Genomic DNA, 15,516 nt, shown 5'->3' with positions numbered 1-15,516 from the left:
ATGAAGTCAGCTATATCTAATGCGTGTGCAGTTATAGATCTGGTGTTAGTTAGACCGCCCTTGAATGTGGGAGTGAGGTTCGGTGACTTATTTGTTTGAGCAGTCACCGGTAGCCTGAGGGATCAGCTGGCTTAGGGAAGCCCTGCCTGGCCCTGCGGGCCCCGTGAGTTCAATTGTGCAAAAAAGTGTTTATTTTGTATGGCGCTCTGAGCGCGTTGTTGTGCCTGCTTTCCCCCCTCCCACTTCCTGGTCCTCCTCTGCCTTCCCACCTCCCTGCCCGCCCACACCCTCCCTCCCCTTCCTCTTCCCCTCCTCCCTCTGCCTATATCCACCCCCCTTCCTGGGCAGCCCCCTGCCCGGCAGCCCCCCTCGGCTAAGGGCCCCTTAGGCAAAGGGCGGCTCCTACGGTTGCGGCTCCCTGTGTGTCTGCAGGTGTCCGCAGGGGACGCCTGGTGCCTGTACTTCTATCTCCACTTTCTCCAGGCCCACCCCTTCTATTCCTGGTCACTTCATTCACATGGTGTCTTCACCTCACTGTGTCCCACAGTTGCGGTAACTAGGGTTTTTCTCCCCTCGCAGGATTCTCACACTTAGGTGACCTCTGTACCTAATACGCACTCACCGTTCTGAAATGTGGTAAACTTGGGCTTGCCGCTTACTTCCTGCCTGTGTGCTCTGTGTGCTCTCGTATCGTCTGTCTCCCCCTCCCCACTCCCTCCTACTCCATGGTGCTCTCTATCTCGCCTATCTTCTCTAACTGCTTCTCTATTGACCATCCTGCTCTCCTCACTAAATCTGATAGGAAAAAGTTTTAAAAGGACATCCTGGGCTCCAACCCAGGCCTCTCTATCGCTGACACCTACACTAGTGCCTGCTCCAAGGAAACTCTCACTGACATCCTCTTTTTCGTACCTTCGCCTGTCCTATGGACCCTTCATATGGTCTCTGTGCTCTCTCCTTTCTCCTCTTCTCCCATTAATGGTGGCACCCGCTGGGATGTCCTCTTGGCCTCCTTCCACTCCTCTAAGGCCATCATTAATGTCTACACTAATGAGACCGTCTTGGTCCAAGGCCCTCAGGCCAACCTTCATCTCTTTGATAGACGCTTCCCACGCCTCATCAACTTCCTTTCCTTTCCTCTCCTGCTGTCCCCCCTCCTCTGTCCTCGGCTTCCTTGCCTCTATCCTCCCTCCCTGCCCCCTCTCGTGCTACTTCTTCACCTCCCTCTTCTACACCTCCGCAGTGCGTACCTCTGATCTGTACCCCTCCCCGGAAGTCCTTCAAGGATGGCAACCTTCTCCACATTGCCACTCTTAACTCTCGCTCTGCAATCAAGCATTCTTCTGATATCTGTCACCTTCTTGAGGAACTGGACCTTGACGTCCTAGGTCTCACTGAGACATGGTTCACGGCCAGCTCTGTCACCAGCCTTGACACACTCCTACCTGACGGTTACAAGATCCTCTCCGTGCCCAGGCCCAACCGTGCTGGTGGGGGTGTGGCCCTTATCTTCCCTGAGTGGATTCCTGACTCTGTCACTCCTACGCAGACCTACTCCTCTTTTGAATGTCTTGTCTGCCGTCTCTCTCTCTCTCTCCTAGCCATTCCCTTACCCTGGCTACTGTCTATCAGCCACCTGGTCAAATCTCCTCCTTCCTCTCTGTGTGGGCTGACCTCTCCTCCTCACTCCTGTCCTCTACCACTCAACTCCTCTTTCTTGGTGACTTCAACATCCACTTGGATGCCTCCTGTCCCCCCACGGGACTTTTTCGTGACCTCTGCGACTCTCTCTCACTCTCTATTCTCCCGTCTGGGCCTACTCATTCTGCAGGGCACACTCTTGATGCTCTGATCTCTTCTGACCTTCCCCTCTCCGTCCCTCTCTCCACTCCTCTCTCCTGGAGTGATCACTTTCTCCTATCCTCCCACCTCACCCTCCCTACCCCACAGGCAAAGCCACCCTCACCACTGCCACCCACCTTCTCAGTCATCCGACCCATGAAGGGGGTGTCAGTTGAGGCTTTCGCAGCCACCTTCTCACCCCCACCTCCCCCCTCGGCTGACTCCCACCCTGACACAGCCCTCTCCATGCTCCACTCTGCTATATCTGATACTCTTGATATCCTTGCCCCTGTCATGAGAATCTGCCTGAAGCCCAAAGCCAAATGTAACTCCTGGTATGACTCGGATCTCGTCACCCTAAAACGCAAGTGCAGGGTGGCAGAGAGGAAATGGCGTGCTTCATGTTCATCCTCTGACAAACTGGCCTGCCGCCTGCTCCAAAGGCAATACCGTCTCTCCGTTCTCACCAAGAAGAGAGCCCTTATCCAAGCCCGCATCTCTGCGGCATCTAACAACTCGGCCAAACTCTTTAAAATCTGCAAGGAGCTTGCCAACCCTGCTGCAGTCTCTACCTCTCCTGTCCCCTCCCAGGCCCTCTGCACTGCACTGGCCTCTCACTTCATCTCCAAAACCCAGGACATCCTATCCTCACTCTCCTCCTACCACCTCCCTCCCTCTCTGTCCGGCTCTTCCTCGGGCCCTTCTGCAGCCACCCCTCCTCCCTCTTTCTCTGCCTTTCCCCTTTTTTCTGCTGACGAGGTTTCCAGACAAGACCGATCTATGAAAGTCTCGTCTAAACAGGTTCACCCCTGTTCCTCCAAAACTATCAAGGACCACATTGACTCCCTGGCCCCTGCCCTGGCTGACTTTTGCAACCACTCCTTCGCCTCTGGAGTTTTCCCATCCCCCTTAAGCACTCCCTTGTGCACCCTCTTCTTAAGAAACCCTCTTCTGACCCCTCCTGCCCGTCTAACTATCGCCCAATCTCTATCACTCCCTTCCTAGGCAAGCTCCTGGAGAAACTGGCCATCTCCCAGCTTAACCTCCATGCTGATTCTGTTGGCAGTCTTCATGACCATCAATCTGGCTTCAGAGCTGCCAGAAGCACGGAAACTGCTCTCCTGAACATCCGTGAGGACCTGCTTTTGAACCTCGACTCCAACACTCCGTGTGTTCTCATTCTGCTCGATCTCTCTTCTGCCTTTGACACTGTCAACCATGCCATCCTGCTCAACCGTCTCCGTGATAACCTGGGTATCACTGGTCAGGCTCTGGCGTGGCTGACCTCTTTCCTCTCCAATCGACCCTCCCAGGTCCAACTCGGGTCCTTCCTCTCTGACATCTTTTTCTCCACCTGTGGTGTCCCCCAGGGATCTAATCTCTCCCCCTGGCTGTTCAACCAGTATCTGGCACTCCTTGCCCACCGCATCGCCGCTCTCTGCCCCAACTTTCAGTGCTATGCGGACGATACCCAGCTCATTTTCAGGCTACCCTCGGCCTCCTCCTCTCCCTCCCTCATCTCTGACTGTCTGTCTGCTATCCAGGAATGGTGTGCCGCCAATGACCTCTGCCTTAATGCCAGTAAGACAGATTCTGCTCATCGGCACACCCACTCCCTCCTTCCCTGCAGCTCTCTGGCCGGCCTCTCTTGGCCCTCTTCCTGCTCCTACCTGCAAGGCAAAAAACCTTGGGGTTATCTTCGACTCCACACTCTCCTTCTCTCCTCATATATCTGACGTCTCTAAGAAGTCACACTACCAGCTGCACCTCCTCAGAGGTATTCTTCCCTTCCTCTCCTTCGCCCAGAAGCTCGCTGTCTCCCGAGCCCTGGTTCTCTCAAAACTGGACTACTGTAACAGCCTCTATCTTAATCTGCCTGCCTCCACACTGCGCCCTCTGCAACTCATCCAGAACAGAACTGCGAGACTTGTCCTTGGCCTCAAGCCCAGGGACCGTATCTCTCCAGGACTGAAATCTCTACACTGGCTCCCAGTGGCTGCGAGGATAAAGTTCAAAACCCTCTGCATTGTCCACAAGGCCTTCTGGGGCCTGGGGCCTAAATACCTTCAACTCTCTCTTCCTAAATATCTTCCTTCCCGAGCCCTTCGCTCATCCGTCTCCAACTCCCTCAGGGTCAGCCGCTTCTCGAAGCAACGAGCTGGGGGTAGATCTCTCTCCGCGGCAGGGGCCTCCCTCTGGAACAGCCTTCCTGCTCCCCTGAAACTTGAGGAGAACCATCTCCGGTTCCGGAAGCCCCTCAAAACCTTCATCTTTGCTTCTGCTTTCTCTCTCCCTCTCCCCTGCTAATTCTTCGCTGAAACTGCACTGAATCTGCAACTGGGCCACTCTCACCGACCTCGGTCCTGGGCCCAGCCACTCTCCACTTGCACTGCCTCCCTGGCAACCCTTGCACTGCGGGACTGTCTCTGTATCCCTACAGTCCCCCCTTCCCAGCACTTGTTCTGCACTTACCTTGCACTTTCCACCAGCTGGCCCTTTTATTTATTTATTCTACTTACCTTGTACTGCACTTCCCCCCTCCCCTTCCCCATGCACCTCTCCCCTCCCCCTCCCCCTGCACTTGCGCGATCTGAATGACACCTGGCCTAGTAGGATCGTTGTCTGTCTTCCCCTTGTTCTCCCCTCCCTGCCTCGTCGCGCCTTGAAACACTTGTGTATAGGCGCGTTACAAATGCCTTATCATATCATATCATATCTCTAATGTGTGTAGGGTCATTAGATGAAAATCTAGTTCTTGTAATGGGTATTGTGGTGTTAGCTTGGCGGTGTTTGGAGGCATTGTTATGTTTGGAGTAGGATGGTGAGGGACTTGAATGTAGTCTAGAGCCTAGTCTTGAGTTTCTACTGTTAGTGTTGGGAGGTTGATTGGGTGTTGGTGTCGTCGCATATAGATTGATCCATTGTGTAGGTGTTAATGTATGGAGGTTGCAGTGTGTCTGCAGGAATGCACCCAAAGGTGATTGGCCGGCTGGCTGTCCTTGGAGGACAGCCACCCTGCTGTGTGATTGACATCTAGGCTGGAATGAATGGGAGAAACCTGCATAAAAGGCAAGGCTTTTTGGCTTGGAAGGCAGAGTCGACCACCGGACGAAGAAATCCGAAGACGAACTTGGAAGAGACGCTGCTGCAACTCCTGGAGCGTTGGTTTGCCCGGTGAAGCCCTGCTGCTGTGCTGAAGCTCTGAATTTGCCTCAACTAGAGAAGCCCTGCTAGGACGACTTCTTCCCTTGGGTTGGTGGGACCAATCAACCACAAAGTGAACTCGTCCGGACATCCTGTCGGAGCTTTGCTGTATTTCCACTGCTGCTGCTGGAACCGAAGTGCCAGAGAGAGGAACACCACATTGAGTGCATCGCTTTTAAGTCTGACCGAGCTCCAGGAAGATCCTCTGGACTCCCAGGAAGCAGGACTGACCAAGCCTGAGCCAACTCAACAGAGTGCTGGACCCCAGATGCGAGGAAAGTCCATAGTGGTATCCGAGAACTGTGGTGGTGCTATTTGCTGGAGACGCAAGGAGCTGAAACTGCAAAGTGCAGCTGATTTGAAGTTTGCCCATTGATGCCGCTGACCCTCCCATTGTAGTGCAGGAGTCCCCAGACATCCTCCCTCTTGTCCCCACGACTTAGGCCCAGGAACAACAGGATCTGCAGAGCTACCCAGGGACAGAAGCCAGCTGGAACCATTTCTTCTAACCAAAGGTACTGTAAAACTAAGGGGACTTACCTCTTGTTGTTGTATCCTTGCTAGCTCTCAGTTGAGACTTGACTTGGTTGCTTTGCAGAGTTGCTTGCAGCTTTGCACCTCACAAGCCTCCCAGCATGTGGACCTACATTGATTCTACTTTTTCTACAAAGACTTCTAAAACATTGTGCAAGACTTTTACTTACCTGCAAGAAGTTCTTCCGCTCACCTAGACTTTTGCTAACTTAACATTAGCTGTCCTGGCTCCTAAAAGACTCTTCTTACCTCTGACTTTGTGCTTTACCTTTCCTCCAGGAAAGGGTTAATTTACTTTGCATTGGGGGTTCAAAAGTACTTACCTGCTTCAGAATATTTGTTTAACCTTTGCTTTATTCCCAAACCCTTTTCTTTGACACCAAACTCAGTATTGCTCTAAATGTATCTGTGATATATCAATGTCCAACGTGTCCTAGTCATTTAGGCCACCTGTGGGTGTAGGAAGTGTGTGTGTTCCATTCCCAAAGGGTATCTACTTATTTACTGAATCTGAGTGTGTGTATTTTGGAGTATATTTTTGTATTACATATATGTGCTCCCTTCTAAAGAAGGCTTATTGAATTGACTGTTAAATAAATTAATACTTGTTTAATCAAGAAACCTTGAGTGTAAGAGTTTATTTGAATACTTGTCACTGTAAACCTCTGTGTAAAACCTCTACTACTCACATTGACCCCTCTTGAGATAAGCCTGGCTGCTCAGCCACACTACCAACCTGTGTAGTACAGACGTATACCAAAGGTTGGGTTCCTATTGCCAGGAGGTCAAGCTTGATGTAGTCTCCCAAAGGGTACTGCACACAATCTTGCCTAACACCAGGGGATCCCGAAAGGGTCAACGTGTAGCCCAGCTCCTCTTCCTCATCCCAGTGGCTGTGCAAATAAAACCACTGACCACCAGGGAAGGGTCAAGGACACCAACCATCAAGAATACTGCATCCGAGAAACTCTTCCTCATCCCAGTGGCTCTACCAATAAGCCCACTGACCACCAGGGTAGGGTCGAGGAGCCCTACCATCAAGAATACAAGGAAAGGGACTAGTACCTCAACCAAGTTCAGATAAGCAACAGAGGAGACCGCCCGCATTGCAGTGGCTGGCATAAGTCCACTATTCACCAGAGACCCCAACAAAGAACTGAGTCAAGGAGAAAATCCTCCTCAATTCAGTGGAGAGGCGAAGCCCACTGAACGCAATAGAGGGTTGGGGACCCCAACAAAGGAAGTATGAAAAAGGTCTGGAACCCAGACAAAGATAATACCAATGAGAAAGAGTGGAAGTTTGCCCATACATGTAAAGAATGGCACACTCTATTGAATGACTGTGTAAAATACCAGGTGAACGGGAGGGCGTCAGAGGAAGAGCGCTATTCCCCCTGATCCGGCGATAGGACGTGGAAGTCCACACCCAATCCAGGAGAAGGGAGCCATTCTCCTGGATCAAAGAACAAGTTATTTACCAACTGGTAACGTTCTTTCAACTGGATGTTCCTCCAACGTATTCCTCATCTTTGATATCTCGTCCAGCTTCGGCTGCTTTCGGAAAAACAATTCTCAGCAGAGGGCGCTGTGCGTCGATGGTGGCGAGTCAAGGTCCCTCGAAGGCCTCGCTGAGGGTGATGTCATTGGGTGTATGTGTAGGACGCGCTCTGCCCGTTGGCCTCAGTTCTGTTTTTCCTTCCTATTTATGTTGTGCTGTCAGCTTAGGCAAACAGTAGTTAGCCCTGCGAGAACAGATGCTGCAAAAGCATAGGAAATTCTACAGCAGGGTAGGCTGGGAGGGAGATGAGGAATAGGTTAGGGGAACATCCAGTCGAAAAAGAAAGTTACCATTTGGTAAGTAACTTGTTCTTCGAATGGATTGTGTCCTCCAACGTATTCCTCATCTTTGATAGACTCCCAAATCAGTATGCAGAATTTGGTGGAGGGAGTAGAATTTGAGATTGCCGGCATTTTGTAAGGCCGAATACAGTACCGCCTTACCAAATGCAACATCCTGTGAATGGGAAGCATCTAAGCAGTAATGCTTTGTAAATGTATGCAGTGATGACCAAGTTGCCATATCACAGATAGATTTAATAGGTGCACCCCTTTGAAGGGATGCAGAAGAGGCTATGCCTCTGGTAGAATGAGCTCTCAAGCCTTCTGGTGGATTTTTGCCTGCCAATCTAACATTCTGAGATGCCAAGAATAATCCACCTTGATAATGTCTGTTTTGAAACAGCTTGACCCAATTTCTTTCCTGTGTATCCAATAAAGAGTTGGTCATCCACTCTGAGTTGGGAGAACCTAGAAATATATAAGCTTAAAGCTCTTTTAGGGTCCAACCTGTGGAGCCTTTCTTTCCTCTTTAACGGGAATGCGCGGGGGTAGAACGCCAGCAGAACAATTTTCTGATTTAGATGGAAATCGGATGCAACCTTAGGTAGGAAGGAGGGTTTTACCCTTAACACAACCCTGTCTTTGTGGAATACGGTATAGTGTGGCCTAGAGGAAAGTGCCTGCAACTCGCTCACTCTAGGTGCAGATGTCAATGCAATCAACAATAAGGTTTTAAAGGTCAACAACCTCAAAGGACATGTGTGCAAGGGTTCAAATGGGGCCCACATTGAAAACTTTAGAACCAAATTAAGATCCCAAACTGGGACTTGAAAAGAAGAAGGTGGGAATCCGTTTGTGAGCCCTTTCAGAAATTGAATCACCAAGGGAATTTTAAAGTAGGAGCATTCCTCTCAAGAGCTCTTGAACATGGAGACCGCTGCCAGGTAACCTTTAATGGTCCCAAGATTGAGATCTTTGTGTGCCAATGATAAGAGGAAAGATAACACCTCTGGAGTTGAACATAGAAAAGGGTCAACATTCTTTTCCCTGCACAAGTCTCAAAACTTGTTCCAACAGTATAGGGATTTTGTTGCTGGCCTTCTTGCCGAAAGCAACACCTCCATGACGTCAAATGGGAGGTCCCAATCCTTGTATCTCAGCCTTTCAGAAACCAAGCATGAAGGTTGAGAGTGTTGACCTCTGGATGGAGAACCTGTCTCTCCCTTTGCGAGAGAAGATTCTCTCTTTGTGGAAGACTAATCGGAGGATAGATGGACATATCTAGAAGGTCCGGGTACTATGTTCTCCCGCCCAATCCGAGGCAATTAGGATCATGCGGCTTCCGAACCGTCTTAACCTCCTTATTACTTGAGGAATAATGGGGATCGGTGGAAACGCATGCAACAGTTGAAACTCCCAATCCACTATGAACCCGTCTCCTAGAGCTCCTCTGTGAGGAAATTCCCTTGAGCAATACCTCTCGCACTTTCGGTTGACTCTGGTTGCAAACAGGTCTACCTGAGGGGTTCCCCAAAGGGTGAAGATCTATTGAAGGACTTCCTGAGCTAGTTCCCATTCATGGGACACTGCGCCCTGCCTGCTCCGAGCATCCGCTGTCATGTTCTCTTCCCCGGCTAGGTGAACTGCCGACAGTTAGATTCCCTCCCGAATTGCCCAGTACCAGAGCTGCATTGCCTCTCTGCAGAGAGGCAGTGACCCTACACCTCCTCTCTTGTTGAGGTAATGCATGGCCACTGTGTTGTCCGTCATTATCAGGACATTTGTTACTCTGATCGACGGCAGGAAGGCTTTCAGCGCTAGTCTGATTGCCCTCAGCTCCTAAAGGACGATGTGTGGTTTGGACTCAGATGGAGACCAACGACCGCTGACTGTCAGACCATTGGTATGGGCTCCCCACCCCGTGAGTGAGGCGTCCGTCACTACTGTAATCTCCTGCCATGGCTGGCAAAAATGTTCTCCCTCCAGAATATTGTTCTCGCAGGCCCACCACAGGAGGTCCTGTGCGATCCTGCTTGGAACCTGAAGGATGTCGTCATCCTTCCTGAGAACTGGGACCATTGAGTTCTTAGAGCCCATTGAAGGGATCTCATTCTCAGGCGGGATTCTGGCACCAGAAAAATGCAGGATGCCATGAGGCCGAGCAACCTCAAGAAAACGAAGGCCGGAAGATTGTGGGCATTCTGAAATTTCGAAACCATCTGAAGAATGTCTTGAGCCCTCGCTTTGGGTGGCAAGCTCTTTCCCAAGGCTGTGTCTAGTACCGCTCCAACGTGCTGGAGCTGCTGGGAAGGTGTGAACTGTGACTTCTTGAAATTGAGGGAGAAGCCCAGTCTGTGAAGGGAGAAGCCCAGTCTGTGAAGGGAGTAGCAGGTAGCTTTGCGATGATCATGAGCTAGTTCAGGAGAGTGTGCCCAAATCAGCCACTCGTCCAGGTAAGGGTAGACATGAATTGCCCCTCTCCTGAGATGCGCTGACACCACCATCTTTTGGTGAAGACCCTTGGGGCAGAGGTCAGCCCGAATGGCAGGACTCAAAATTGATAGTGCGAGCCGCAAGCGGCGAACCTCAGGTATTTTCTGTGCTTGAGATGGATTGGCACATGAAAATAAGCACCCCGAAGGTCCAATGACAGCAACCAATATTGTAACTGGAGGGCCTTGAGGATCTGGGAAAGTGTGACCATCTTGAACTTGTCCTTCCTGAGGAACTTGTTCAAGTATCTCAAGTCCAAGATGGGTCTCAGTCTCCCGTCTTTCTTGGGGATCAAAAAAATATGGGTAATACCAACCCTTGTTCCTCTCTGCTACAGACACTGGTTCTATAACGCCTTTCTCTAGCAGGGTTAACATTTCCTGCACAAGGAGCAGATCCGGAATCCTCAGAGTGTTTCCCCGGTGGATTGTTGTGAGGCTGCTTTATGAATGGAAGGCAGTAACCTTGGGCTATAGTTTCCATAGCCCAGGCATCTAAAGTAATGGCTCACCATTCTTGCAGCTGCTACGACAGTCTGCCCCCGACTGGAGTTTTGTGATGCATGCTCTCAAAGCGGTTTTGAGGCAGTTGCTGCAGCTGCGGATGGCAAGGAAGCTGTAGGTGGAGCTGGCTTTGCACTTTTTCCTCGTCCACTACGAATGATTTTCCTTGGGCCTCTTTGACAGCCCATTTCTCTCCTCTTTCCAAATGAGGATTAGTAACGATAGGATCGTCCCCTCCAAGACTGTCCCAATGAACGAAATGGCTGAGGTTGCCAAACAGCGGCCCCTAAAGATTTGGCAGTCCAGTTCAGGATACGGATGGTCGAATCACATTTCTGCCGAATGAAATTAACTATGTTTTTCGGGATTATTACATGCATTTGTATAAGAGTGAAATTGATGTGCCAGACGGGAGTGTTGACTTTCTTGAGAGAGCGAACTTTGCTAGGGATTCGGACTGTGACTCACAGATACTGGAGAAGGATCTAACTGTGGATAAGATTAAGAAGGCCATCAGCAAATTGAATGTTGGGAAATCGCCAGGGCCGGACGACTTTCCGGTAGAATTCTACAAGATATTGCCAGATTCAGCACTGAATCTACTTAAGGACATGTATATGTCCTCTTTGGCTAATGGACTGTTGCCGGCTTCAACTAGACATGCCATGATATCTGTCTTTCCGAAGAAGATAAGGATGAGACGATCCCTGGAAGTTATCAACCGATTATTCATTAACACCGACAACAACATTTTGGCTAAGATCTTGGCTGTTCGGTTGGAGGATCTTCTCCCGAAGTTGGTCAATGAAAATCAGTCGGGTTTTGTGAAAGGGAGAAAGACATCCAGCAACATCAGGCATTTATTCCATATTATTGATAAGGCAGCGGACGACTTGGAGGATGCAGCCGTTTTTTCATTGGACACGGAGAAGGCTTTTGATCCGGTGGAATGGGATTTCTTGTTCTTAGTCCTTGAGAAATTGGGATTTGGAGTGAATTTTAGATCATGGATTAAGCTCTTGTATTCAGAACCGACAGCAGATGTTAACACCAATGGGATTTGTTCTATTCCTTTTAGACTAGAGAGGGGAACGCGACAAGACTGCCCTCTTTCGCCTTTGTTGTTTGTTCTGGCAATTGAACCTTTGGCGGCTGTCATACGAAATGAGCTGGATATAGTTGGTGTTTCGTGTTGGGGTTTACAACAGAAAATTTGATTGTTTGCAGATGATATACTTTTGATCCTGCGGGACTTGCATCTGTCTTTAACATTAATGGAGGTCTTAACTTCTTACCAGGGGATTTCTGGTTATAGAGTAAATTGGAGCAAATCAGAAGTGATGCCGCTGGCTCCTGGGTATAACAAAAACTATGTTACTGATCTAGGGTTTCGCTGGTGTCCGGATAATATGTTGTATTTGGGGATTTGGATCACTCCAAGGATTTGTGACTTGGTAAGAGTGAACATGAATGTGATTACAGTGGCTTTCAAAAATGATTTGGAACATTGGGGATTACTAAATCTATCACTTTGGGGGAAGGTCAATGCCTTAAAAATGATGTCGGCCCCTAGAATCAACTATATTTTAAGTATGGTCCCATTGAATATTGGGGCTTCTTATTGGAAAGAAATGGATAGGCTTATACAACCGGTAAAATTGAGTTTGTGGAAACTACAATTACCTTTGGAGAAAGGTGGGTTAGGTGTACCAAATTTCAGGGCCTATCATCTAGCCTTCAGTTGTGCTTTCATAGTAGATTTCATGGTAACAGATCCTAGTGTATGGGCTGTGGCCGAGGCTAGTGCTAGTGGTCCTATGTCACCTAGGGCATTGTTAACCACGGTATCGAAAGGTGTGAAATATGTATTGACTACATCATTGAGAGATTCTTGGAAGAATTTGAATGTCTTGTTGGGTGTGGTTGCATGCAGGGATCCAAATGTGTCGATATGGATGAATCCATCTATTAAACTGAATGGCAAACCATTTTTCTGGCCTGAATGGTTTTTGGGTGGTATCAGCTGGATTGGTGACCTCTTCACTGGGGGTGAATGGAAAAGCGCTAGAGATTTACAAAGGGAATTTAGCATTGAAGGTTTCAAACTCTCGGACTACAGGAAACTGAAGTTGGCTGTTGGTGTGATTGATTTTCAGAATGATCTAAATCTGGAATTTCTTACGAGGGAATCATTGGTGAATGAGGGTGGCTTGGCGAGCAGGGTGTATAGGCAGATTCTACTTGAATATAAAGGCAATGATTTACTAAGAATTGAATGGGGTTGGAGGATTGGCGCAGACATTACTGTGGAAAGTTGGAGAATGATGTGCGAGAATGTCAGAATGTGTTCCTGGAGTTTGACTGAACGGACAAGACAAATTAAGATACTAAATAGGGTCTATTGGACCCCAGAAAAATTGTGGAGGAGAGGTTTGAAGGACGGTCCGGAATGTTAGGCGTATGTTCAGGAGGATGGTGCGATGGAACATATGATGTGGGATTGTGTGAAGGTTCGAGGGTTTTGGTGCGATGTCGGTGAAATATGTGATGAAATTCTGGATGTGACAATTGATTTTAATTTTGAGACAATAATTCTGGAGAACGATTCCATCTTGGAAGATCTCTCTCAATGCCAAAAAAACAGTTATTTAGAGGGGATGCAATGGGTAAGGGCGATCCAGACGTGGACCCCTTGCTCACTGTTCTTAGAGAGGAACAGCTTCACTTCACTGATGATGCCCAACAAGGCTGAAACACGTGTATGGAGTTGCTGTTGGTACTCTTGTTCAGAGAAGAATTGCCTAGCATTTCGGTACTGGACTGCCCTTGGGCAGGACAAAGACTGATATGCGGGAATATTTCTTCTCAGTGAAAGGGACAGTGAGCTAAAGACTTGGTAGAGTCTCTCCCAGGGGTTATTCACCCAAGAACAGGTCATTGGACTGTGTTCGTGCTGGTAGAGAGATTCCCAGACCCCCCTTTTGTTTTGCATAAATTAACTTAGGGTGTCACCCTAAGTTACCAGGGCGATCCAGACGTGGACCCCTTGCTCACTGTTCTTAGAGAGTGCTGTAATGTTATTTTATTTACAAGGCTATGTGGCATGATATGGATCATGTTATATGATATGTTATGCTAAATTTGAAAAATGCATTGAGTATTAGATGTAATTGATGGCAGAAGATTGTGATTGGAGCACAGTTTGTCAGACTCATCCTGAACAAGAGCTTGGATGGATCGCATCTGGTGAGGGATTCAGCTCTAGAGACGAGGTTCGACACCATTAGTGTTACTGTTCTGAAAAGAAAAGGATCTTAGCACGAGTGCATGTGCAAGCTTGAAGCCTGTTTGTGTCGTATACGGCAGGGGATCTCTCAGCCAGAACTATAGAACGCCAGGTATACTTACTATGTCTAAGGTCATGAAGCTCATTCCGTGAGGTCCCCATACATGGGTTAGTCCAGTCATTTAGAGACCAATAAAAGCTAAGATGGTGAAGAGCTGTGGGTCCGGTATAAACCCAGCTCTTGATTGGAGCTGGTCCAAGGTACAGAAACATGCCATGAGCAAAGAAAGACTTCTATAGTCACTACATTCTCTGGCGTCCCACAGATCAGACTACAGTATGGCACATACATCGATCTAGGTCATGCTGTATGCTTGTGGTGGGGTCTGTTCACACATGTATTGAAAGGTACGCCAGAGCAGCCATTCGTGGTCTTCAGCAAGCCGTGATATTGCATTATTTGGGACTTATTCCCATCGTTTAACAAGATAAACATGTGTCCCTCTGCTCACCAAAAGTACCCTAGAGAAAGTAACCAAATAGAAGACGCCAGCACTGAGATTGCAATGTAAATAGATATGAGCAATAAGCAACAAGATTCATCCTTTGAGACCCTGAAAAACCACCAGGAAACCTTTACAAATATGATGCTTAGCATGAGAACAGTAACAGTCACAGGGACAAGAAAGCTGCAGAAATTCAGGAATAGAAACTGGAAGGTTTGAGTCGACTAATCTAAGCGATTATGCACACACCATTTCTCTAGACAGAGCAGCTGGAAATCCTTGAGAATAAATGCAAAAGGAGAAAGATCATACTCACACATTAGCTTCAAATTTATTGGCCAATTTCCCCAAGATTTTGCAGCTGGCTAAGCGCGACTGCACCGTTTGGGACAGCTGTGCTTTGGAAACCAGTGGATTTAAAATCTAAAACAAGAACAAACAATGCTTAAGTAGTGACATAGCTTAAAATAAACGTCTTGACATCAGATATTAAACCTACTTTACTGCCGTAGATTAGGGGCAGGGAAAAGCACAGCAATACTTCCAGTACTCCCCTTTCAAGTGTTCCCCAACTTCGTGTCCACACACACGCGCTCATAATATATTGTGTATGCTATGTGAAAAACAATGGCATTGGTGCAGCATATTTGTGCAACATTAGGTATGTTACAAAATTGAATATTCGCAATTTGCAATAATGAAAAAAGCAAGCAAGCAGATGGACCAGCCTTTCAAACCCCTAGCACTACCCAAGGTAAGATTGTCATACATACAAACCGAGCACAGTTAGAATTTACTAAATGAATGAGCTAAAAGTCTATGCGCTCCAATATCAAACATTTCTATGGGCCCTGATTACATCTAATAGAACAGATGTTTACCTCTGTGCTAAACGACTAGTTTCAAGGATAAAGCTCATCTGTTACGCCTGCTTATGTGTGGTGGTAATTACCGCGGTACAAAAGCATTCCTGCATGTCTTAATTACCATACGAAATTCATATGGCATCCCATCGGACTCCAAGACGGAACAACTTTTGGGGCCCGGTGACTTGGAATCATGCAGACCCGATAAGTTACCACATGCTGCAATGGCACGCAAAACTCACAATCAGGCCCCGAGTGTGCAATCCTCCTAGTCGGATGTTTTGGACTACAAATCCCACTAGTCGTAGCCAGCATAGTCAATGGTGAGGGATCATGGGAGCAGTAGTCCAAAACATCTGGAGAGCCACAGGTTGCAGACCCCCGGCATGGACGAAGGGCATAAATAAGCCTGAAACTGTTCGCCAGCACCGGGAGAAAAAACA

At 48.4% G+C, this 15,516-nt stretch overlaps 1 protein-coding gene across 3 annotated transcripts in view; it reads right to left on the bottom strand.

Moving 5' to 3' along the window:
• Positions 1–15,516, bottom strand: part of PPP4R4 (protein phosphatase 4 regulatory subunit 4) — a 1,234,696-nt gene that overhangs the window by 673,718 nt on the left and 545,462 nt on the right. For all 3 annotated transcript variants that reach the window (XM_069637985.1, XM_069637983.1, XM_069637984.1), the window contains exon 6: positions 14,524–14,630. In XM_069637985.1, the coding sequence (XP_069494086.1) occupies positions 14,524–14,630 (107 nt within the window). The remainder of the gene's footprint in view (positions 1–14,523; positions 14,631–15,516) is intronic.

This window comes from Ambystoma mexicanum, chromosome 14 (assembly GCF_040938575.1).
Source record: "Ambystoma mexicanum isolate Mex_15411 chromosome 14, UKY_AmexF1_1, whole genome shotgun sequence".
Classification (NCBI taxonomy): domain Eukaryota; kingdom Metazoa; phylum Chordata; class Amphibia; order Caudata; family Ambystomatidae; genus Ambystoma; species Ambystoma mexicanum.
Note: the sequence above shows the minus strand (reverse complement) of the source record. Positions and strands in the feature narration are given on the sequence as shown.